The following is a 25,288-nucleotide window of genomic DNA, read 5'->3' as shown; positions in this document are numbered from 1 at the left end:
TACAGTTTTGTGAGTTGTAAAATTAGGTCTTCATTTCTGTCTGGTTCTTCAAACTCTTCTTACTATCAAGCTGTGGTGCCGATAATGAACTGCATGTACCAAAGTGCAGCTGTTAATCGCAGCTGTTACCAGAACAGTTTGTCGTAGATATGCCTTGTATTTATTGGAAAACAGTACCTTCAATGATTAATTTACCAAAACGACTGAAAATGTAAGCATTTTTATACAATTAAGTGTATGAGGAATAAGAAGGAATCTGTACTCAATGGAAATGTAACTGGTAAAATGAAAATCAGGAGCTGCTGAGCGAAGCTGACACAGAACCACAAGGAGGAGCTCAAATCCTGCCCAATTCAGTCACCCGGGACTAGGAGGCATCTTTCCCTGCCTCCTCAGGCCAGGATGCAGTGCAGCAATTCCTTATTTCTGAAAAACGCCAACTGAGACTAACGCTGAAAAAAAGACTTCTCCCAGGAGAGCGTAATTCTGTTCTGCACAATCCCTCCAAGCCTGCCATTTGGGACGGGTAACAGGTAGGTAATAAGATCCCATGAAAGAGCTGAGCCTTCACTGCTGCGGAGAAAAACAGCCGTACGGCTCCTGCCAGCCCAGGCAGCCCCACACTGCGCCCCGGTTCTTCCTCTGTCTCATCCCTCAGCCGTGCTCTGCAACCTCTGCTAAAGACAGAACCCCAGCTCCTGCCACGGGCACCCTTTGCGATTTATTGCCTCCTAACAAGCAGGAGGAATGGGAAAATCATTGCAGAAGCCAGACCTGCCCGTTCTGGTTTTGATTTATACAGCTTCAGAAGGTACTTGACACTTTTGAGAAAGCCTGTTTTCGCTTCATTGCCAGGTCAATTTATAGCGCTGGTAGCTTTAAATAACCACTTCAATTTGGGGACTATTGTTACGAACTCATATTTTAAATATTTTCTACAGCTAAAAATACAAATATCCCAATAGCACACCTATTAGTAACAGCAATAAATTCCTGCACTACTATCTACTACAGCAAGACTATTGAAACTGAAATATGACTGCACCTTGAATCATGAAGAAGAATCAGTAGAAAAGACTGCTCGGTATCTAATTCTCGTGTATTTCTATGGGACACAGGCAGCTGAAAGGAATAGCTGAGCCTGACTCACTTTGGACTGGAGTTTAGCTAAATGATAGAGCTTGGTTAACTTCATTAAAGTCTCATGTCTCACACAGGCTGAAGCTGTTTGCTACGCTAATGACAGCTTGATAGGACATGCTGCGTTTCAGGACGCACAGACTGCTATAATTCTAAAGCCTGAGAATTATGACAGAAAAAAAAAAGGTTCTGGGAGACCTATCCCTGCCCTAGCTCTCCATGTGTTCTGTAATGGTGATATTCTTCCCTTCAAAATGGGAAAATATAATGTATTTGCTGAAGGGTTAGAAAGAAAGTTTGAAGCAGAGCTGATCCAGTTCCACACCTACTGCTTTTAGCCACACCTCACAATTATAATATGAAAAGAGAAGAAAAAAAAAAAAAGAAAAAAAAAAAGAAAACAAGCAAAAGGAAAACAATCCGGTATGTGGCTGTGATTCCAAATAATAACAACAGTGTGTGCATGCTCATAAATGCTTCAGAATTGACCAAGAGGAAGCACGTTTCATGATGACACAATCTTGTTGCTGTAGTCATTCATCGAAGGGAACTCCCACAGGAAAAGGCATAAAGCTGCTTAGGGAAGGCTAAGAAGCTGCTCAGTGCTAGTCAGTCAAACATTGGGTTAGATCCATAACTGAGCTAAACATGAGTACCAGCCAAGGCACTTTTCAATTTTTTTCTGGGTCCCTCAGGGGTAGTTCAGGGTGTGGTTTGGCCCAGCAAGGAACTTCTTACAGACCTTCAGGTGCAGATGGTGGTGCCAGCAGCATACACACCTCTTTCTCCTCTGCCAGACCCCTCTGTCTGGCTGCCGGAGGAGAGGCATCTTGGGGATGCTTCGGCGAGCACCACAGGGAAAGCATCTTCCTGGGTGGGAATGAGAAACAGACCATGCAAAACCTGAATGACCGTTTGGCTGCCTATCTGGACAAGGTCCGCTCCTTAGAAGCAGCTAACGCTCAGCTGGAAAGCTGCATCCTAGAGTGGCACAAGACAAAGTCTCATGGAGAGAGGCATGACTTCAACCAATACGAGCAAAACGTCACTGACATGCAAAGACAGGTAAGTCAGAGCTATAAGAACTATGTCATTCTGTGCTCCTTTAAGGAATCTGGGTACTCAGTTATGCTGATGGCTTTCCTTTACAGAAAATTAAGTAAAACATTTTAAATGTTAGAAATAGAAATGAAAGTGGTAGCAGGAGCTGGGCATAAACATTCTTTGCCTCCACAGGGAGCAGAAAGGGGTACAAGAAAGTCTGGAAGGAGACAAAGGGAATTCTGCAAAGACTGATAGTATAAAGAGACTTGTGTGCTGCCAAGTGTTCATTCCTGTACATGAAACTGTGGTTTGAGCAACTATGTCTGGCAGAATTTGATCTTTTTGACTGCACATGTATTCAAGCAAATTAAAAAGCAAGCAAACTGAAGAGACTTCCTTCTTTCATGCACGCTGCCTTTAGACACTCTGTTGCCTTTCGTTTCTTTGATTCTTGTGGCAGCAGACGATGAAACTACAGGAGTTTTGGGTCCTAGGAGTTTATGTAATCAGATGGAAAAATACTTCATTGTAATTAAGGAAATAGCAGTGACAAATTCCTTGTGGATGTTTTCACTATAATTAAAAGCAGAATTTCTGGTTCCCGCCAGTAGTTAATATTAACGTTCAACAGTAACTCTTTCAATCTCCCAAACTCACGTGTCTTCAAATTTAAGCATAATATTAATCTGTATTCATAATGAACATACTTAGCTCTGTAACCATCTCTGTGACTAATCACTGTAATTAACTTTACATAGCCATATGGGGCAAAAAGCAGAGCTATTCCAAATGCGATGCTCTTGTTTTCCCCCTACTTCTTTTAATATGATGACTTGGCATTCTCAAAACCCTGAAAATTTTTTTTCTAAAGGGCTTGGAAATGGTGTTGTCCCACACATTTGCTGACAGAGGTCAGGGACTTAATCAAACTCCCTGCTCACTGCTAAATGTGTTGCCTCCAGGCAGAAGATGAGGCAGTCTGACCACAGGCAATGTGCAAGGAGAGCCAGAATTGTCATCACCTAGTTCTATTTTAAGGATAAAGAAAGGTCATCAGTCTCCAAACCTATCACTTAAGCACTTTTTTTTTTTTAACTGATCCAGAGATGAATACTTGTTCATCAAGAACATAATGTGTTCGCGTTGATATGGAATTAACAAGTCAGAAAGATTTAGAAAGACGACAGGACTAAAAGCACAATGCTGATTGTAGGAAAGCCCCCCTCCCTTTTGAATAGGTTGTACTTAAAATACTTTTTTTCTAACACCGACTGAAATAGCTACGTGCTGGCTGCAGGCACCGTTAGACTAATGGCCATCGCAGCCAGTTTAATGTGGTGTTTGTACTGGAGAGGAAGGGCTAATAAAGGATTATTTACAGGGGACAATTCCGTGATTAACACAAGATTTTCACTTTCTCTATAAATTATTGCAATTAGCACCATGACTGCCAGTAAAATGAGTGAGAATATAGTATCTAATTATTAACCATAATTAAATTAATTGCCCACAAATTAAAAAGGCGAGACTAATTTAGCACCCAAAGTGAATTTTAGACAAAATTTAGGAACCTATATCCAATAACCCAGAAAGTGTGTGATGTCGTGGCTATCTAAACTTCGACGTGTGTAATCACCTGGGTCCTACATTTGGAAGCACACTCTTTCCTGGGTGAATTCACGATGAACATGACAGGGCAGCAAGTTGCTTTGCTCCAGCCCCACTCCATTTTAGCCCAAAAGTAAAATAGCCCCAGTTCTTCAGGCATTCCTGGCTCCATTTTCACATAGATGCCAGTACAGTCTATGGTCATATTCAAGCATCTGGCCCTGCTAAAAATCCAAACTGATTTACAGAGGATTCAGGGAGGCAGGATCCATGCCGTGGACCAAAAGACATACAGCGTACTGAGGAACAAGCCAGTGCAGGAAGCCTTCCTGAAAAAAACTGTTTTGAAAAGGAATTTGAGTGCATTTTGTATATAACAATGTGTGAGTTCTTAAATAAGACATCTGTAAATTTGTTGACTGGTGTTAGTGATACATCTGTATCCACGATGCATGTAGTGAAGAAATCAGTGTAATTATAAACAGATAAATATCCACATCTGGAACGCGCTGCTAAGAGACATAGCAGCAGTCATACAACAGTTGGCAAAACAGTGATGACTGTAACTCCTCTGTTGGATTCTTTATTCTTTCAGACTGCACAGAGAGTCACAAAGCATCTATATATATATTTCTATGTGTAGCTGTGTTGCATTGTTATGAAATGGCACAAAATCAAAGAACGCAAATGGTGCTTTCTTACGGCCTCTCAGTTATTACCTTCCATAGTAGAATTTACTATTATCTAAGGATCGGTTCAAGAACTGCCTCTTCTCTGACAACAAATTTCAGGCAGCAACACTTTTAGAGTCTTGTTATAGTTCTTTAGCTGGCCTCCACCATGTCCCAGGGCAGTATCTGAGGTGTGCTGCTAATCACTAAGAACGCACAGTTTGTTCTGGCTTAGAGATTAGTTAAAACCTTTCACAGGCACATTCTTTTTTTTTTTTTTTTAAGAGAGGTAAACTTTTGACACTTCAAGACAATTTTGTAGTTTCCTGGTGTCTTTGTGATTCATTTAGGTGTGGGAAGTTTTGATAAAAAGTGCTGAGAGCTGTCTAAATAGCTAGAGGTATCTCTGTGGCCATAATTCACCTTGTTTCAGTATGTAAGCATCAAGTGGAGGCAGCTGCAATCATGCATCTTTTTCCTTTTTGGTAGGAGAGGAGGTGATGTCCCACAATCAGTAGTTCCTCCTAATTATACATGAGATTCTAGAGTACTTCCAAAGATTCTGAATGGAGTACTGAGATTTTCATATTCAGATTTACAGCTCAAATGCTGCCTCACTTTAACAGGGACTTACAAGTCTTTTCAGCACACCGAGTACACTAAACGAAGGATGTGGTGCACTTTCTCCTTCACCTTTTGGAGCAGATTTCAACATTCCAAACCAAAATCAGAATGACAAATTAATCACTGTATGCTGCTGGAGGTTTCAGTATAGTGGCAGGTGAATAATTGACTGGATCATGACAACTGGCCGGTGCTGGTCTCAGAATGACAATCCATACAACTCCAGACTTAAGCACAAGAGGGGTCCTGTCCTGCTCACGAGCTGCTTCTATCATCATCATTACACCTCTGCATCTCAGCACTGATTCAGCAAGGTGTTTATGCACATGCTTATTTTTGAGCATATGATTAATGCCAGCATTTTAACTGTACTCGGACAGAACTTAACATTGAGGAAGACAGTGAAATTATTCTGTAATATGCCATGAGATTTGTGTACTGTTATCCCTGTCCTTTGCCTGCCCACACATAGTATGATTCCTACTGCTTCATAGCCAGGAAAGACAAAGTAAAATAAAAAAATAAAAAATAATAATTTTAAAAAAAAAAGAGTAAGATTATGGACAAAAATAGCAGAAACACCTAAGTGACTCAGGAAATTAAATTTCTTTATCTATACTCCTTAAAACAGGACTTCCATTTTTCTTTCATACAAGCAGCAGGGAATCTTAAACAGCACAGGTTATTCATTGTCACCATATGTATGGCAACACCGAGTCTGTTGGATTCTCTGTTTTGCAGATTGAGGATGGCAAGATCACCAACGCCAGCATCCTTTTACAAATTGATAATGCTAACATGGCATCTGAAGACTTCAGGCTCAAGTAAGCTCTTTTTTGGTTTCCTAATTAAGTATGAAAGAGAATTAAGCAACATATTTCTTTTTCTTGAAAATGCAGTCTGATGCCGATTTTACTTTAGCTTTCTGGTGATACTGAATAAATAAAACCAATGTGGAACACAAAATATTTTTTTTAAAAAAAGGATAAAAAAAAAGGATGTAAAACACAGTAATGATTGCTGAACAACCTTGAGTCACCCTGTTTATGATACTTAGTTCAGGTCCTGAAGAGCAGGTTTTACAGCAGACACTTGATACTTGTGACAAAAGGCATTTAAAACCATCATCTGGGAGTACAAATTAACCCTTCTCTGCACCCTACGCTTCCTTAATCCAGCCCAAATCTACTTCCTGCAGTTATCACTTCTTCCATCCAGCTCCACAAGAAATACCTGTCCCTCAGCATCTTCTGCTTTGGGTTCTCAGTAGTTTTGCCACAGTAAATGGGCCACTGCTTCCCCGGTTACCAGAGCACACTTTAATTGTTCAGGACATTGCTGAAAGAGTTTTCAGACCATCTAAAAAGCCCAAATGCTTGGACTGAGATCTTCCAGGTAGATCTTTGCCCAGGAAAGGAATTTACATTTCTGTAAATCAGGCTTCTTAGGAATCATGAAGATCTCATCTTATTTTTAATAGATGTGATCAGTTATTGAAAATCTCACAGCTTTTGATAGTATTGTAATAAATCTGCAGAATTGGAGCACTCCGTTCCTAAAGCTTTCATAACTCGGTGAATGATAAAAAGGAAAAATAAAAGAAAAATAACTAGTTTATACCATAGAGGAGCTGTGACAAGGAAAAAAAAATACAATAATAATAATGGAACACATCCACATTTTTAGACTATTCATGAATTTATCAAAGAATGTATTTTACAAACAGAATCTGTTTCCTTGGGTTTTTGTTCCCTACATAGAGGACTTAAGGAAGTCTACTTCTCTGTGGTACTGCTTATACACGAGGCAGTTTGTTCTCACTAAGCAGGCTTTCTCTGCTCCTTCCCCATAAAGGTACGAAGCCGAGAAGACTCGCAGGCAGGGAGTGCAGTGTGATGTTGAGAACCTGCGTAAGGAGCTCGACGGCCTGACTATTGTTACAACAGATCTGGAAATGGAAATCGAAGGCTTGCGAGAAGAGCACATCCTCAGGAGGAAAGACCATGAGGAGGTAGAAAAAGTTACACTATCACACAAATCTTTGCTACTGTGTAATTAACTTTGAGTAAGATCCACAATCTATAAATGGGATTGATGATTCAGAACCCAACCATGTTTCTGACAGAGCCAACGAGAGTCGGATGAGGCACGAAGTTTGTGTGCTACTTTACCAATTAAATCAGGATTTCAGGAAGGATAACAGATTGCTGTATTTTCTCCCAGGCTCTTTTCTGGTTAGCTACTCGTTTGTCGCACACAGCTAATAATAAGTTACGTATTTGACAGAAATGTTCTCAGAAATACCTACATCTACGTACACAGAGATTCGGATAAACAGGAAGCGTTTCTGGTTGCTGTGGAGTTTTTCAGACCGCAGCCTTTCCCCTCACCTCGGGATATATCATTTTACAGGCACGGAGTGCCTGAGATGGAAGGGACCTCTCAGGGTCACCTTGTCCAACCCTCCAGCTCAGGCAGGGTCCCCTAGAGCAGGCTGATCCGAACTAAACAGATCTTGAATTCACAAAGGATCAAAACTGAAACGAATGGTTAGCGAAGCCACGTGAGACTACTTATTCTTGTAAAACTCTAAGCATAATTAATTAGGTAACACTCAATCCCTGTCAAAAAACGTGCTGCTGTCTTAATTCAGAGCAACACCTGAGTAGTCTCTGTTATTCCATTTTATGTAATAGCACTGTGGGACAACATGCTGCTTTCACTTTGCTTGATCTGGTGTTGTTTTCAGTTAATATCTAATACAGAACCAAACACCCTACACACTACCTGTGGGTAAAGCAGAACAGAAACACAAGGGTTACACAGCAGCAGGTGAAACTTTCTTTGGCTGGTCCCCTTACGGCCCAGGATACGAACTAAACAGCTGTCATAAAACAGCTTTGGGAATCAAGGCAACCAACAGAGACATCAGCATGTCCAGCTGATCTACATTGCAGAGGCCGTGATGTCATGCCCAAAATGCTGCTTTGCCTGGACGCTTTTGAAAATGGTACCTAGCACATAAGGTTGTGCTACACCAAAAGGAATGTTACCGTACCTGCTCGACTTGTCCTGTAATTATGTTGTTTACACAGTAATTATATGTTTTAATCCAATTATTCCTTTAACAATTACATAGAACTTTTATATTACTCTCCTGTAAACTTCGTTATAGTTCCATAAATATTAACATACGGGGTAAGAAAGATGAAATTACTGTTAGATTTTCATGAAAAGTTCTAGGCTCATAACAGATAAATAAACTAAAAATCTCAGTGCTTTATTAAATATATATCTTCCAGAAATATTATTTGAAAAGATCTTCTGCAATAATTTTACTGTGCTCTCTAGCACAGATCTGCCATGGAAGCAGGTATCAGTCACTGGTTTAAGTCATGTCGCAGTATGATCCATATGTACATTTTCAAAATAGTGTTAACTAATCTGTATAACAAACTATTATAATGAAAAAAATATTGTGAGTATTTTGAGAGAATGGAACTAAGGAAAACAAGCCAGGGACAAAAACTGTTTCCCTTTTCATGAACAAGTTTCAGAGCTTGAGTTTGTTTCATCTGCTGATATCAACAGGATATGGAAGCAAATCGCTCATCACAGGACTTCAAAGTCAACGTCAAAGTAAATGCACCACCTCCTGAAGACCTAGACAAGATTCTAGCAGAAATAAGACAAGATTATGAAGCCATAATTGAAAAGAATCGTCAAAGCCTCGACAGTTGGTACAAAGAACTGGTAACAGCTCTTTCCTGTTCATTTCAAAGATCCCTGGTGCTGGAACTGACTGCCAAAATCAGTAAACTTTTCTCTTGTTTTGCTCCGCAGAGCTCAGCTGTGTCTCTGGCAGCAGCCCCTAATCCAGAACAGATACAGAGCAGTGAGAATGAGATCAAGGATCTAACCCGTACTTTACAGTCCCTGGACATCGAGCTGCAGGCACAGATGAGTAAGGTATCTACTGCAGACATCTCTGGCTGGCCACTGTTACATCATAAATTCATAGGACCTGCCTTGGACCAATTCTTTGCTTAAATTATGCCTAGTGTAATTTTCTTGTAGTTATTAAAGTATACGTGAAATTGGAATTTGGACCATACTTGATTTTGCCAGAATATGTAACATAGATTCAGCAACCATTGCCAGGATGTAAAAATTGTCTCACTTTACAACAATATATGGGGAGAAGAAAAAGAAAATACAGGAGAGCTGACTCCATGATCTAAAAAGAAGACAGATAATATAAATTTCGTATTTACAACCCCTGTTATAACACGTGAAATATCTGAACTGTGAAAAATACTGATGGGGAACCTTAAAGCTATTTCTTCAGCTTTTGTAGAGGTGAAAGCTCACATATCCACATCTTTGAGGTTTTGAAGCAATCCTGTACAGCAAAAGCAGGAACTGACAAAAAAGTCAGCAGTTACAGGAGCAACACCTTTTGAGAATAAGCACTATGGCAGGGACAAATTGCTCAGTTTTTGCCTTTCATTATGCACACATAACACAGCTTCATGATTCTGCTGATTTCACGTGAATAGTCACTCAAGTGGCTAAGTGCTTAAATGACCACAACCTAAGTTTTGTAATCATCTGGCCAGAGACCAAATTTGCTGGTATTTCTGCATTATACCTGCTACATAAATAATAATCATAGAATTGTTATCTGCTGTCAGAAACACATGCTGGAAGACACCTTGGCTGACACCCGGAATTACTATGCTGTTGCACTTCAAAACATGCAGCAGATCATCTCCAAATGTGAGGAAGAGCTAAGCCAGCTTCGTCATGACATCAAGCAGCAAAATAACCAATATAAAGTTCTTCTTGGGATTAAAACACGCCTGGAGAAGGAAATTTCCACTTACCGTCTGCTGCTGGAAGGGAATGTAGACGGGTAAGGCAAAGCTGCCCTGACTGGAATAGATGAGAAGAGAGTTCTTGTTTTCAGCTTATTTATTTGTTTGTTTACGTTTAATCAAAGCTTGTGAGTTCCATGCTACGTGAAGGGCTGGTATTTTAATTTGATGGATCATAATACAAAGCTTGAGCCATTTAATATAAGGAGAAACTTCAATCTATGTAGTCTAGATTACCTAAATTAATATAACGATATATTTTTAAAAATAATTTCTACATTCCCACAGCACGTCTATCTCTGCTGAGGAAAAAAATGTCAATTTCAGTAAAACTCATAGTCATTTCCAATCTTCAAGCCAAGTTCTAGATCAAAATGAAGCCCAGAGTGAAGTGCAAAATGAAGTGCAGCTGAGTTCTGCTCAGCCACCCGCAGCTGCAAGTACCAGCAAACAAACCCACACAACGTGCTCCTGTGCTGAGGGGCTGCTGGGTTTCCCCATCTTTTTTTTCTTTTTTTTCTGAATCTCTGCATTCAGAAATCTCTGGCCCTCTCTATTCTTTGTTCTCCCACCTGATACACAGAGCACGGCTTATTTACACAAAATAGAAAAAGGAAGGTTAGCAATAACTGAGCACCTCTGGAGGCAGGGCAGTGGGGCACCAATTCCAGGGCTGGGCATCAGGAACCAGGCTGGGACCTGAGCAGCTCAGGGCGTACGAGGAGCGATGTGCCCGTCCTTAACAGAAGTGATACTCAGTGCACAAGGGGACAGCTTCAGCTGAGGGCATCTGCACCTACGACTAATGAAAAATTCGTATACTACAGAGTCCCTTCTTAATTTCTTTGTTTTCATCTCTTTTCATATTGGTATGAGGCCTCCTTAGAATCAGTGAGTTGAAGGGGATGAATAAGTTCTTGAGATGAGTATATTCATTACTTTGTCTCTGTTTCATTTTCTTTACAGGAAAACAAAAAAATCTGAATCGAAAGCTAAAGGTAAAAGTCCCTTATTTTGTTCTCTATAGTAGCTTTTAATTATTGTCATTTCCAATCAAATTTTACTCAGAATAATTTTCATCTTAAGGAGCTATGAAAGGTTTGCATTGCAATTAATTCTCATGTAGGCCACATTTGAGAATAATTTCAGTGATTCACCTGCGAAGGACTGCACTTCAGAGCACATTCTGCTGCGTCTGCCTGCTCACGGGCTGCTCTTCACACTGACCTCTGCCAGTGAAGCACCCTGTCCAGAGCTCAGACTCAAGCCTAAAGCTTTCATGGTATATGAGGAGGCAAAGAGACTCCATTTGGTGACTAAAACAGTCTTAGGGCTTGAGAGCAAACAAAATCTGCATGTCTGGAAACTCATATTCTGGTATGAGCATGACCTACAGACATGCAGGTTAATTTGCTCTGAAGTTAGATTTGCATTGGCTGGGATGCAGCTTTATTATTCATTTGCCCTGACCTGGACAAGGCCCAGGGTGACTTTGTTAACATTTCACAAAGAGCAGTAAGTATTGACTTAAAGGGAAACATGTAAAGATAAATCAGTTGAAGAAGCAGCTGGTAAATTACTGTAAATGAACTTTTCCCTGCATCATCTCTTCTCAGCATTGCTTCTTGTATAATTAGCCTTTCATTTTCTTTCAGAATATGCTGGGCTGACCAATCGAAAGATCAAAGCAATTGTCCACGACAGTGTGAACGGGCAGGTGGTATCCTCCACCGTCAACGAGATCCACCAGCAAGCATGAAGCAAGAAGTCCTGCCAGCTCCTGGCTCCCCCGGCAGGCTAACAAGCAGCCTCTGGGAACTCCCCTGCACAGCTCGTGCTCTGCGTTGGTCTCGGTGTGTGTGAAAAGGGGATGCTGTAGTGAGCTCACTCCTAAACTGATCTGCAGCCTAACGCTGAAAAGCGCCACACAGAGCTAGGTAGAACTGATATGCTAAAGGGCTTGTAGTCATCACAACGCTGAAGACAAACTACTCAATGGAAATGACTGTCTGAGTTGGTAATATATGTATTATGCACATCTCACCGGGGCATGAATCTCCATCTGTGGTTCAGTTATTGCTCTGCAAATTAATTATAATTTAACGTGAATAATCTCTAAACTTTTCTCCCGGTCTTATGTCTCTTATCATATACCTCACTGCTGCCAATAAATCCTTTTCCATTACTTGTATTGGTCGTTGGTATTTCTGATTTTACTTTTTCTTAAGTACGCACCAGCCCCTGGCAGTGCTATTGACGCAGGTCCAAGGGGCTGCAAAAGCCTCATTGTTTCAGCGAGTATGAAAGTGGAAGGACACAAATAAGAACAAAAGCCGTGACGCAAGCTACAGGTGGTATTTATATAAGCAAAGCTATCAGACTTCCTTACATAAAACTTTTGGTTTGCACCATTTAAAACAGGGTTATCAGCAGTACTGTTGTAAAGTGCACTTTACTAAAATATTCATCCTGGAAACAATCGTTTATTCTTCACCTCTAGAGAAATTTTCTTCAACTATCTTGACACGTTTTCTTTCAGACTGTAAGTACTTTTCCAGCCACTCTCATACATTCCCAGTGACCTATTTAATTCAAAACACCATTTCAGCAATTTGCTTTCATATTAATGCTCCTTGGTTTTGTTGACGGGTTCTGCAGTCAGGACAGACTGGTAGATGCAGTGCATACCATGCTGCCAGTGCTGGAAGAGGACAGGCCCGAGTTCTTTAGCCAAACCCACTCTTCCCCTTTCTCACGTCAGCCCAGTCACCAACACAACAGGAGACCCTAACAGCAATATGAAGATTTCCAGAGATACACAACACTGAAAACTAAGGAAGTAAAAAAAAAAAACACAGTATTATTAGGACTGTTTAGACAATGAAGGCTGGAGAGCAGAACTAAGAGCCAAAATGGAGCACCAAGAGTGTCTGTTCAGATTTGCATTCCAAAGTCTGCATATAAAACAGTATGTTCTGGGCAGTCTTATATTCAAGAGTGAAATTGCCATTGTACTCTTTCATACCTACTCATAAGGGACCTTCATAAAGAATTCTTGCTACCAGCTTTGCTTTGAAACAAGGTTCACAAAAGAAAGTGAAAATTTCAAAGAAAATGCAGATTTAGAGTAAACAAAGTCCATCTCTACAACACAAAGCACTCTTACTGGCATGTTAAGACCAGTTCACGATCCCCCCTTGTCCCTCCTTCCCCCACTCTCCACCCTTGTTGCACAAAGAGATCCCGAAAGCATTGAATGGATTACCTAATGGTTTCTTTAAATTGGGTAAAACTTGTAATACAGGACTGGTAACTCTTGGCTAATTAACAATGTCCTTCCTTATGGCTTACCAGATCCAACAAGCCAGACCTGGTGTTTGTAGCATCTGGACAAAATGTGCCTAGGTCTTCTTGTATGATTTTCTGTGCTATTTGGAGATACATTTAGTTATCAAATGTACAGAGCCTATCGGCATTGCTGTGATACAAATAATTATAAAAACTTCTAAGTGGTTCCTTACTTCTAAATCAAAGCAAAGGATCTGTCCTGCACTAGGTTTTGATTGTGCTAAACTACAAGGAATGAAGAAAGAAAACTCAGTAATTGCAGGCTTTTACAGAACAAGCCTGTTTTTATTTCACATTCTCGTGCAGTGCGTTGGCTTTGCTCTGCCCGAGCATCCTCCCATGCAGAAGCGAGAGATGCACTCCCTGCACGCCTGTGCTATGCTCAGCTGTGGTGCAAACAGCACTGGCAGAGGTGTAAAGCACAATTCCCCTTCCACCCCACTGCTCTGAAGATGTTAACCTTCTCTTGCAGCTGTGTCATTGCAGCCTGTAATGGTCAGAGCGGTGTGGCTCACTACAATGGCCTCACAGATCACACAGTTTACCAACATCATCACACAGCGGTGGCTCTAATACCTCCATTCAGACTGCTTTTAATAATTTAAGTAAACCAATTAGTCCTGAAACATATAAATATTAGTCACACTACACTCAGTTTTCTAAATGAAGGCAGGTATTTAACGACAAAAAATGCTTATTCTGGGCATTTCTCCTGTCTTCAGAACGCTGCGTTTCACTGCAGATTTCTTTTTGTTGGACAAGTAATGAACGATATTGTGTCACTGGCCACGTGCTGCCCTGTATCTGGTGGTTATCCATCATTTCTGAATTTTGGTTCTGTGCCCTGAATAATAACTAATGATTCTAATATCCACCTCTTACATGCACTGTTCACATTCTCACAACACAGAGAGATGAAGTTAGGGCGATAATGAGCGGGATAGTATTATCATTCCCATTTTATTGCTTGAGAAATTGGAAAAAGAGATGACACAACTTGCTCAAGGCTGCAAAGAAAGTCACTGATAGCGACTAAATTAGAATTCATCACTTCACAGCTTCTACTTAGCTCAGCTATTAGATAATTTGACTTCCGCAAAGAGCCACTCTCGGTTCCAGCAATCCCTTCAGTACCTGATCACGCTGGAGAGATAATCTGACTGTTTTGTTTCAAGGGTGCACTGCTGGTCAAGACCCTGCACCTAATTTGATCACGTTCTTCAATTTACATGAGTCAGTAGCACTACTAAAATTAGTCATGTAAAAAACATTATGACAGTGTGGGTTTGCTGATTTTGTGGTATTTGGGACATTCTAAAAATGAGACGCCATATGTGCCTCTTGCTCTAAGTCTCACATCAGTGTCCCGAAGGAAAGGAAATCCTCACGAGTGTGGTTCTGTATGATTTTATTTTATTATTTTAAATTATTTTGTAATTTTATTGTACTTAAACTGTTTGAACAGTCTGCTAGCTGCAGTTTCTCAGTATTCGACATCCACAGAAGTGCTGTTTCAGTGTCAAGGAAGTGACTAACCCAGGCCCAAAAGAAATGGCAATTTTTTTTGATTTGAAGTATCGTAAAAAATAACGCACTCAAAATGAATGTCCACAGATAATATTCCATAGATGGAATAGGCAAGCAGAAAAATATCATTGGGAGATAATGTCATTTCTAAGTCTTAGTGAATGATGTAACAAAACTTCTGCAAACTGACAAGACAGAGGAACTTAGAGTCTATAAAAGGAGGCTGAAACCATCAGCATTCTCAAAACACTTCTTGTAGTTTCACCTGCCATTTAAGGAAGTCCTGCACTAAATAATCCTCCAACGTGATTTATAACAGACTTGAATGCACTCCAGAAGGTGTTATGAGTCACAGCTCATTTCACTTGTAGAAATGTTAAAACTTATTAAGGTGTATTACAATATGCAGCTTTGGTAAGTGAATTGTTGATCCTCTGGAAGAAGTTTGCAATGAGGTAATGCAGTAATGGTTTGTGCTATTAATCACACATTCTTTCTGGTGATGTGGCCACACATTGGCAGGTTTGTTTCTTATTTATGAGCGAGAAACTTCTCTCGAATGCAAAATTTTGCTTTGTACCTGCCTTGTTAATACAGATGGAAAATTAAGCCAGTCATTTCAGTAAGAGAAGAAAACAAAATCTAGCATTTACAACACTGCTAAAAACACTGTTTGCATACTGTTATTGAAGCACAGAGAATAGGTGGAAGAGCCAGTAAAGCATTTCACAATGTCCACACCCTGACCTATAAAGGTGTCTAAAGTTTTGCTGTGAGATGCCTGTTCCTGTGTATGAATCACGTAGAAAAAGGAAGAATCTATGAACAGGAAAGCAAATAAAGAATAATGCTGGAGAGGCTTGCACCCCCTGCCCTCCACGCTTCCTGTACTGTAAAGCAAAAGCATCTTAATTACCGACTCTAATGCGCACTTGGCTTTGTGAAATCAGAACTAATCTGGGGCCTGTTTTACTACATACTGCTTCCTCTTCATTCCTTCCTCAGTATAGTTCGGCGTTTCTTTCCAAGTTACGTTTTAAAGATATCTTTAATTGTATAACTATAATGAAATGAGCTATTTGAGCCATACATCTAAGGGTTGGCATAAAGGAATTGTTTGCAAAAAAAAAAAAAACCACATATTAAACACAAGTATCAATACGTTACAACTGTATTTTAGACTGTCCTTATGACAGAAATTTAGAGCTGACGAAGTACTAGACATGACCTCATGGTGAAACAGGTGCATGGCTGCTTCTTCTAGACATATTAAATTGCCTTTTGAATGTCTGAATATGCATCAGAAGCTTAAAGGCATAAAATCATAACATCAGCTGTGGTAAAGACGCTTTCAATAACTATCTAGACTTCAGGGGTAAATTTTTCTGCAGTGCAACGTCCTAAGGACAAGTCAAAAGGATTTAATTTGATAGGCTGTTATTAGGCTCTAATGAAAGCAACGAAAAGGAGGAATATAATTTAATTAAAGAAAACTTAATTTAATTTAGAGGAATAATTATTTGCAGCAGGCAGGGAAAAGAAGAAAGAAACAAGCCGACAAGTAGCTGACAAACTGTACAGTACTTCTTTAGTACTGATAGTTCCAGAGAAAAAGTACCTATTTTGGCTCAAATCTACACCTCCTGAATCATGCATGCAAGAAACTAAAGCATAAAAGGCATAACACAACTAAACTGGAAGCAACTCTTAGCAGAGCAATTTCAAAGCAGGAAATGTAAATGCTCTTAGAAGCAGACAGAAAACTGCGATTTTAAAGTTACCAGTGCAGGAAAAAACACCACCACTTCTCTCCTTCCTTATTATAGAGACAAATAATAATTTTTTAAGCCATTTCAGTGTCCAGGCTCCATTTCTTTGTTAATCTTGCCACAGAACAGTTTCAGAGCGGTTACCTTCTTGTGAATTATATGTTCCACTGGAAATAACATTGCCACAAAAACATAAAAACAGAAACAAACAGACAAACAAAAACCCAAAGGAACAACGAAAAAATCCTTTAATGTCTAGAGCTTTCAGCTCTCTAAAAATTAAGATATTCGAGTATCAGTCATGAAGAAAGGGGCAGCATTCAGAGGGGTAATGAACACGCCTATCACCACAAATTCAGCTTTTGGGATTTAGAAAGATAGATAATCCTCGTTGCCATTGCTTACAAGCTCCCTGCCGTACACAACGCTAAACTCTTTGTAATTACAGCTTGTGGCTGTGAAGATAAACACAGCTTCACACATTTGGCCGCAAGAGCTATGCAAAACATTTTTCTTCTGGACATAGGAACAGAAAAGTGGGTAGTATGTGAACTTTTGTTATGTAATACGCCACTTGCATTAACCGTGCTCAGCTTCCAGCACGGCTTCTCCAGCTGTAGCAAATACTGCACAGCCTCGCACACGCAGCTCTTTTCAGAAGGCGTGTGGTGGCCTCTAGTGACAGCCAGCTATACACGCATTGCACCTCTGCTCCAAATGGCACGAAAATGGGACTGCTACGCCTACGGTACGACAGCAATCTGCGCCTTCTGTGCGATGCTTAAGGCTAATGAGGCATTTTTAACTGGACATTTCTGTTGAAATATTTGTGCATTGCACATTCCTGAAACGACAAGGACTGCTTTCTTAAAAAAAAGCTAGGGAAAAATTCTACACAAATGTGAATGCATCCGATGCAGTGTGTTCATACACGGCTTTTATGGTGTACTATCAGTGTGTGCATATATTTGCACAGGGCCACGAAAATGGTATTTGCTTACTGAATCATTCAGATAGGTTTGAGGTAGTCCTGTGTGGAGCCAGGAGTTGGACTCAGGGAGTGTTGTGGGGTTCTTCCAAGTCGGGATATTTCATGATCTGTGATCTCGGAATATCTGCTCATGGTTACTGAACTGTTCCAGCTTTATGCTAGCTGTAAATGGTTTGATATGACTGTATACAAACCACACATTCATGTTCACAGATGTTCAGCAAATATTGCTATTGGCTGTTGCCACACCTAGGAAAAATGCAAAATTCACCGGCTTACTGCTTTTCTCAGTCCACCGTTGCACATGATTTTTACAAGGGAAAAATTCCTGCTGGTAGACTTTTAGATTATATTAGAACTGATATTCATGATACTTTTAGGGGAGAAAAAGAAGAGAAGGCTCATTTGTATGGCCTGGAGCTGTTTTCCTTGGCACTGAAATCTGATTCTGCTCGAGGAGAGCAGCTAAGACAGGAAAGGCAGCTCCCGACTTTCATTTGCAACCTGTGGTTAGGGAAGGATGTATCCTACACACTGCCGTGCGCACCACTCCGAGATCTGGAGCACTTCTACAAGTATCATACAATTTAAAGGGATGTTTTAAATTTACCTCTGCTCAAAAGCTCACCACAGAAAATAATAAGGTGAGGTGTTTTGACGATTAGGATATTTTCACTGGACAAAAGATAAAAAGGAGAGGGAAATAGGGAAAAACTATATATGTGAGGAAGACAGTGTAAGATCTTGGGCTGCAGATGTTCAGGGCTTATGTGCAGCCGGTTAATTAGTGACATCACCTGGTCCTTGTTCTCATCTGATTTGGTTACGGTGCTTTTGGAGCTTGTCCAAGCTCCATCCACTCGTTCTGTGGGAAAACCTCTATTCTTTCAAAAGACTAAGCAATGACAATAGTGAGAAATCTTTTTTTCTTCCCATGAACTTTAGTCAGACCCATACATTTCCCATTTAGTGGCTCCCAGATAAAAGAGACCAGCATGGGACATATCCTAATAACAGGTGCAAAGGAAAATTTCCTGCAGACTGCAGGGATTATTGCTCCCTGTAACTTCAGCGATCAGGGAAATCATGCTTTCTCAATCTATATTGCTACATAGTGCTCCTGGATCGCAGTCTGCAAAACACAAAACACCTCTGTTTACTGTTTGCGTTCTAGGGTGCAGCATTTGCATTAACAAATGGTGCAAATATACATTCAGGGTGGAGAATTGTCCTAAGAACTTTTTCAGTCTTTCAGGAAAAAATAAAAAGAAAGGATTCAAAATCTGCTATTGGTTCATATCTACATAAGAAAATTATTTAATTTTTTTGCCCCGAAAGCTCATGTTACATGGTTTCCTTTGTTGTAAACTGGATGACATAAATCAGGAAGCAATGTCTTCTCGTAAGTAGGCTACGAAGAGAAGAAGGGGAAATTCTCAGTCACAGAAATACTGAATAGTGGAATATGGCCAGAATATTGAACATGGAATTCCTCTTCCTTGAATGCACTTTTTACAGTGGAAGTCTTTTGACGACATCATTATAAGAGATCTTCGGGAATCAAATTCTTATGGCACAAAACCCAAACTGAAATCAACAACGTAGTTACCAGGACTAATAAACGGGCACCGGATTTCACTGTGAAAATGGATCATCGCTGAAGCCTGAATTAAAAGGCTTTTCTTTAGTTAAATCCTCAAGTCAGCCAAAAGAAAAGCGTATGTTCCACCTAAAGGCTGCACAGACACAGAACCAAAGCTGGGTGTGTCTTTTTTCCTTGAACTCTCATGACTGGTTACATATAACTTGTTAGTAATGGTGAGTAATACGAAATGGCATGCACACGTTATCAAAACCCTTCCTGAGTTATCTTCATAGCTCTGTAATAGGCACTAAATGTCTGTCATATAGGCAAGAGATCTTCAGGACATCAGACAACTTACTGATGTTACTATGAACATTTTGTTAGGACTCCACACCAACCCTTCAGACCGACCACACCACCGCAGGCAGCGTTACGCAGTGTTATCCCCAGGCTGTCCTCACTGGAGAGCGCACAGCGGAGTCTTGAGTTGGAAACTGCACTACCAAACTAAAGCACCAGCAAAGCGTTAACAGCACCTCTTCCACTGATCAAAGCTGCAGATATCAGACAATATAATATTTTTGATGTTTCTCAACAGCTATTTAGATTATCTCCTGTTACAATCATTTCTGTGAATAAAAATAAGGCGGCCCCTATTCTTCCAGATAACACCTGGGCATAGTTCGAGTGGCAGCAGGAGCTATCAGCCACTCCCAGCTGAGTGTAACTGTGCAGCTGTGAGCCATGACAAGTCAATTGCCCTCCAGCCAGCTGAGGGACACAGCCCACATTACATTTCTGGTACAGATACAGCCTTTCCTATTCACTCTTGCAGTTTTCAGTGGTTTATATATTCAATGATTCATTCAACATATTCTGTGAATATCTGGATTGAGGAAAAAAAAAAAAAAAGGAGTAAAACCCACCTGTGGTATGAATTATACCTATACCAAACCTAGTATATATTCTTACAGATATTCCAGGTTATTTTTTGGAAGGAGAAGCATATATAAACTGATAAGACCTGAGAAATTGTCAGTAAGCAAACTGGAGAAGAAAAGAAACAATGCTAGGGAAATTCAGCCTGGTATCTTTCAAAGCTATGTCAACTTGACACTATTGCTCTGTACATCCAGCTGGGCATGCCCTGAACACTTTTGCTTAAAATCAAGAGGATTTTGGAAGAAATAGCACTGCTGAAGGTTCAGCTCGACCTTAAAGAGCAGAGCCTGTGGCCAAGACAAAAGTCTGATCTAATCCTGTTGTCCATTTTTATTCAGGTCACTGTACAAGATGAAGTCAGAGCAAAGTTTAGAAGGTTTTATGTATCGGTGAATTTTATTTTGCTATCAATCTGAAATGTATTTTTTTATTATTCTTATGTTTCTAGATAGTCTCCAACTTCTATAAATTTCAAACATGTGACATTCATTTAACAACACATGCAGTTAGTTTTTTTTTTGATATTTAAACTCTGTATCTGCTTCCCCATATGGAAGTAAGGTAGTTGTGAATAGAAAGATTAAGAATTTGACCCACAAAAGCCAGTCTAGGCCTTTGATGACATCCTGCTGCATTTATACGCAAACATGAAAATTAACAAATAGCCTTTGGCTTTTCCACAATGAAAGAAAGAATGAAACCTTCAAATGAGGTTTAGAAAAAATACCATCAAGGTAAATGGAAACTAATTTTAATGAATACTGAGAAGACAAAGCAGAATGTTTACTATCAAATAGGCTATCAGAAAATATTGTAAGAGATCCAGGCAGTGAAGTTCATAGCCAAGAGATGCAACCGTAGCAGGATATTTGCTGTATTCTTCTTACAGTTGTAAAGATGTAAGCTCTGCCCTGTCCTATCTAGTCTGAATGCTTTCAGTAAATAAAAGACCCACCTTGAGTTTCTATAGCAACAGCCCAAATGTCTGGGCTAGTGTACTTTGATTTGAACTGTCATAAAAGTTTTTCAGACATTTATCCTTATCGGTTACACCCAAAGATGTTCAAGGTCCGAGACAATTCATACAGCTTAACAGCATCTTCATGCAAAAAAAAAAAAAATCTGCCCTGCATGCTGACCACTTCGGTTTGGAGACGTGTACTGTCAGAACAGCTAACGATGACACCTTAACTCTTGCCTTGCTACAGTACTGTTTAAACTGATCTGTTGCACTGTCATCTAAAAGCAATTTAGCAGAATTGGTTCTGCGATATCCCAGGCTTGGCTGTTCTCAGAAACCTAAGGATGCTTCCAAGATACAATCCAATGCCCTCAAGCTTTGTGTCTCACCCATTTCCTTGCCCCACGGTAGAAGACCACTATGTTCAGCAGCTGCTTTCCACTAGCACAAAGAGCACTTGGTAACTGTTTTACGTGACTAGCTGTACATTAATAATACACTAAGTACAGTAAATGCAGTGCCCCAAGGAACTACACCTCTGCTTTGTCCTGGTGCACACCTGCTACAGGCTTTCCTGTAGCGCTAATACCCCCTCAGCAACCAGCTTTGTCCCTTGCCTTCCATTTCATCTCAGCATTGTGCATCTCAAAAGCATGCACCACCCTGGCTTTAGGAACTATTAGAAACACAGCCTGTTGTGTTTCCTCGCGCACTGAACAGAGGCAGGTGGTTTCCTGGTAATGACTACAACACCTGTGTTTGTGGCAAAACAGCCAGCAGTGGAACAGGTCAGCTGGGGGTATCTTAGCCCAGCGCACTGACAGGGCAGAGGCACCCTTGCTTTGCTTTAACTCCAGCCATGCAGGAGGGCTGGGAGCTGTGCTGGAAACAGAATCTCAGGGCCTTTTATCACTCCATGGATGTCAGCATCTCACACGTAAAATGAAGTGGGCAACCATGCTGATTTCTAATACTCTGATTATTTTCTCTCTCCACAAAGCCATACTCTGCTTAGTTTCAATTGCACTGAAACCCAGTTCAACTTGTAAGGGTCTTCTAATACTCAGTGACAATACACTCAATGCAAGCTAACTACAACGCTGTTCATTTTTAAAACGGAACACCACTTTGTGTTTACTAGGAAATGAATCAGCAGGGTAGGTACAGATGCCACCTTTCTAATAATTTATAGGCAGTTCCAAGCTGTCCTCAGGCCTAGACCATGGCTCACTCAAGAGAAATATATACTTGATTGAAGATATAAATATTTGAAGTCTCGTCACATATAGTCAACTCTTAATTTTATAAACTGCACATAGGGGTAATAATTGACTTGGTTGTTCAAAAGGGCTATAGAGACAATGGGTGCAGATACACTGCTATAAATGATTCAGCAGTTAATTTGTGTTTTATCTTTTATTCAAAATGGTAACTAAGCAAGCCAAACTATAAAAAAAAAAAAACAAAAACACCACCCTTTGCATTACCCAGAGTGCGGGGACAATATGCTGTGGGTTATTTGCACTGACACCAATTACTTTATGTGTCAATAGAGGTGGGGTTCATGACATTGTGCTTCCTCTTTGAGATACAGTATAAAGGTTTACGGAGCACACGCTGCTCTTCACTTCAGCTGCTCTGTGTGTGTGTGGAGATTTAGCCCTTTCATTTCAAGAGGAAGAAAATGGCATTCTCTAACCGAAGCTTCCAGATGGGTTCAAGCACCCGCTTCCAAACTTCTGCACCCAGTGTCAGCGGTTTATCTGTCAGGAGCTCGTCTATCCAGAAGCTCCAGGCACCCAGCGTCTATGGCGGAGCTGGGGGCTATGGCACCCGCATATCCACTGGCACCAGCCTTGGACCAAACTTTGGCGGTAACTTCCAGCTTAATGTTACTGGTAACGATGTGCTGCTCGCTGGCAATGAGAAATCAACCATGCAAAATCTAAATGACCGGCTGGCTTCCTATCTGGAGAGGGTGCGCTCTCTAGAAAAGGCAAACTCCTTGCTTGAAAAGCAGATCAAGGAGTGGTATGAGAAGAACGTCACACACGTAAGGCAGGACCACAGTGCTTACCTCAAAACGATTGAGGATCTTCAAAATAAGGTAAGATTTCATACAGCTATCGATAAAAATATGAATTGCAATTTGGGTGGAGATGGGTAACAATCTGTTGCGTTAACCCTACTTGTTCATATTGTAATTGTCTCGACCAAGAACAATAAATGTTTTCCTTTGACCAGATACAAATTAGTGACAGATTATACATAGCTCATAATATTTGATTTATGCCTATAGATGTGAGTAATCTAATACATGAAAAACCTCAGAATGAATTAATTCTATTATATTTGCCTTAGGTAATTTTAATAGTTTTCTGACTATTAAAGTTTTCTGGTGATCAAGTGAGAAAGGGCTTTCATTTACATTAATTCATCTGCTGGATTTTGTCCTCCAGATACGATAAATCCATTGGACTTACATCCAAAATCCAGATCCCTTTTATGCACTTTAAAGGGAATTTAGCTTAAACCCAGACGACTAACAGACTGCTAAAGTTTAGAGGATAATGTCCGCATGCAGAATTAATTTCTAGGAATAGATAAATGTCCGTTTATGTGCACAGATTCTCATCCTGTCCTTCTCCTGCCTCAGAACTTTTTTCTATTTTCAAGCAGATTTGCTTCTATCAGTACCATGTTGTGCAGGAAAATATAATATATTGATAAAATAATGCATTTCTCAATACATCATCTAGATGCATTATATGCACTTCACTGAGATTATATATATATATATAATTTTCTTTTGAGATTAAAAATATTTTTGGTTGCTGATGCACATTCAGTTTCATAAATGTCAAACAAAGCTGTCTTCTATAATGTTTAAGAATCACTCAGTATCCATTGCAAGTCTTGCTGTCAGTGCTTCATCCATTTCCAACCATTCCTTTCCAGATTAGTGTTGCACAGTTGGAAAATGCAAGGCTTGTCCTGCAGATTGACAATGCCAAACTGGCTGCTGATGATTTCAGACTGAAGTAAGTTGCATGAGCATTTCATACTTTCTCCTTCTTTTTTCTGTTCATGAAAGCTTCTAGTTACTTATATCAAAGCTGAGAAGTAAACCTCTAATGCAAAGTTTAGTAAAAAGAAACATTTTAGGACTAAGGCAGTAGTAGTTATTGATTCTGTCATTTTCATCAGACAACTGTGTTTTGGTGATGACAAAACAAGCCTTGTTTTCCAGGTTTGAGAACGAACTCCTTCTCAGGCAAAGTGTTGAGAATGACATCAATGGACTGCTGCGAGTTCGTGATGACTTGACTCTGACGAAGTCTGATTTGGAGTCACAGATTGAAAATGTGAATGAAGAACTACTTTTCCTTAAGAGGAACCATGAGGAGGTGAGAGCAGCAGAACACTGTATTGGAGAGTTTTTGTCAGTGGCATACATAAACTCAGCCACACTTGGAATAATGAAATCTTCATGAACAATCTGAAAGAATATTGCATTTATGGTGGGATTCAGCTCCAGATTAGCACATCAAAATTTAGGTGTCTATTCGTATATTACCTATATGAATGCTATTGCCTATGGTTCTGTTACAATCAACTGAGAGACCGACAAAATAGACATAACCTGGAGAATGACTCATCTCACCACAGAGCAAACACCCACAGGCTGCTCGGCTGAGATGCCCTCTGGTCTCTGCTGGTTGTAACAGGAGCTCTGGCTCATGCAGAGATAGCTGCGAGTCAGATATCTGTACTGGGTATCTCCTAGGTTAGAAACTAAGCAGTGAAGGTTTTCTTTAAGAATAATTTATGTTTTATGAGTTGCTACCACACAAAAGCATTTAAATGGGAACTATGACTTCTACACTCATTCCATGGATCCGGTCCTGAGGAAATAATCTTTTTATAATATGTTTATCTATTATATAACATGTATTGCTACAGAGTAAATAACATTTTCTAACGTTTTCTAGCATGGCAGGGAGTAAACAGTATTTACAAGGCGATTAAGTTATCTTGCCCTGAGAAGCAATTTAAGAATTACTTCTATTTCTGTAGATTTTGAATTTCCTTCCAATATTCAGGACTGAAAGTTCCCTTTAGCTGATGCTGATACCGTGCTCTGTGTTGTAGGAAGTGGACAGACTGCAGAAACAAGTGGGAGGCTCAGTTAATGTAGAGG

At 40.1% G+C, this 25,288-nt stretch overlaps 2 protein-coding genes across 2 annotated transcripts; both read left to right on the top strand.

Annotated features, from left to right (window-relative positions):
- The first annotated feature begins 386 nt into the window (after positions 1-386).
- KRT23 (keratin 23) lies at positions 387-12,155 on the top strand. The gene is made up of 8 exons (XM_068661057.1): positions 387-2,205; positions 5,829-5,911; positions 6,942-7,098; positions 8,679-8,840; positions 8,931-9,056; positions 9,782-10,002; positions 10,931-10,962; positions 11,620-12,155. The coding sequence occupies exons 1-8, from the start codon at positions 1,789-1,791 to the stop codon at positions 11,721-11,723; spliced, it is 1,302 nt and encodes a 433-aa protein (XP_068517158.1). The 5' UTR covers positions 387-1,788; the 3' UTR covers positions 11,724-12,155.
- Positions 12,156-22,684: 10,529 nt separating this feature from the next.
- On the top strand, positions 22,685-25,287 carry LOC137844244 (keratin, type I cytoskeletal 20-like; the record flags this gene model as incomplete). Its single annotated transcript, XM_068660447.1, has 4 exons — positions 22,685-23,194; positions 24,046-24,128; positions 24,338-24,494; positions 25,240-25,287. Coding segments are annotated over exons 1-4 (711 nt in total), but the record flags the coding sequence as incomplete, so codon positions are not given.
- Between the last annotated feature and the right edge of the window lies 1 nt (position 25,288).

This window comes from Anas acuta, chromosome 25, assembly GCF_963932015.1.
Source record: "Anas acuta chromosome 25, bAnaAcu1.1, whole genome shotgun sequence".
NCBI lineage: Eukaryota > Metazoa > Chordata > Aves > Anseriformes > Anatidae > Anas > Anas acuta.
Note: the sequence above shows the minus strand (reverse complement) of the source record. Positions and strands in the feature narration are given on the sequence as shown.

Excerpts from the sequence above, each read along its gene's own strand:
- KRT23 (XM_068661057.1), top strand. The coding sequence starts at position 1,789 with ATGAGTACCAGCCAAGGCACTTTTCAATTTTTTTCTGGGTCCCTCAGG. Across the intron at positions 7,099-8,678 it reads GGAGGAAAGACCATGAGGAG|GATATGGAAGCAAATCGCTC; the intron begins GTAGAAAAAGTT and ends TGATATCAACAG. Across the intron at positions 10,003-10,930 it reads CTGGAAGGGAATGTAGACGG|GAAAACAAAAAAATCTGAAT; the intron begins GTAAGGCAAAGC and ends TTTTCTTTACAG.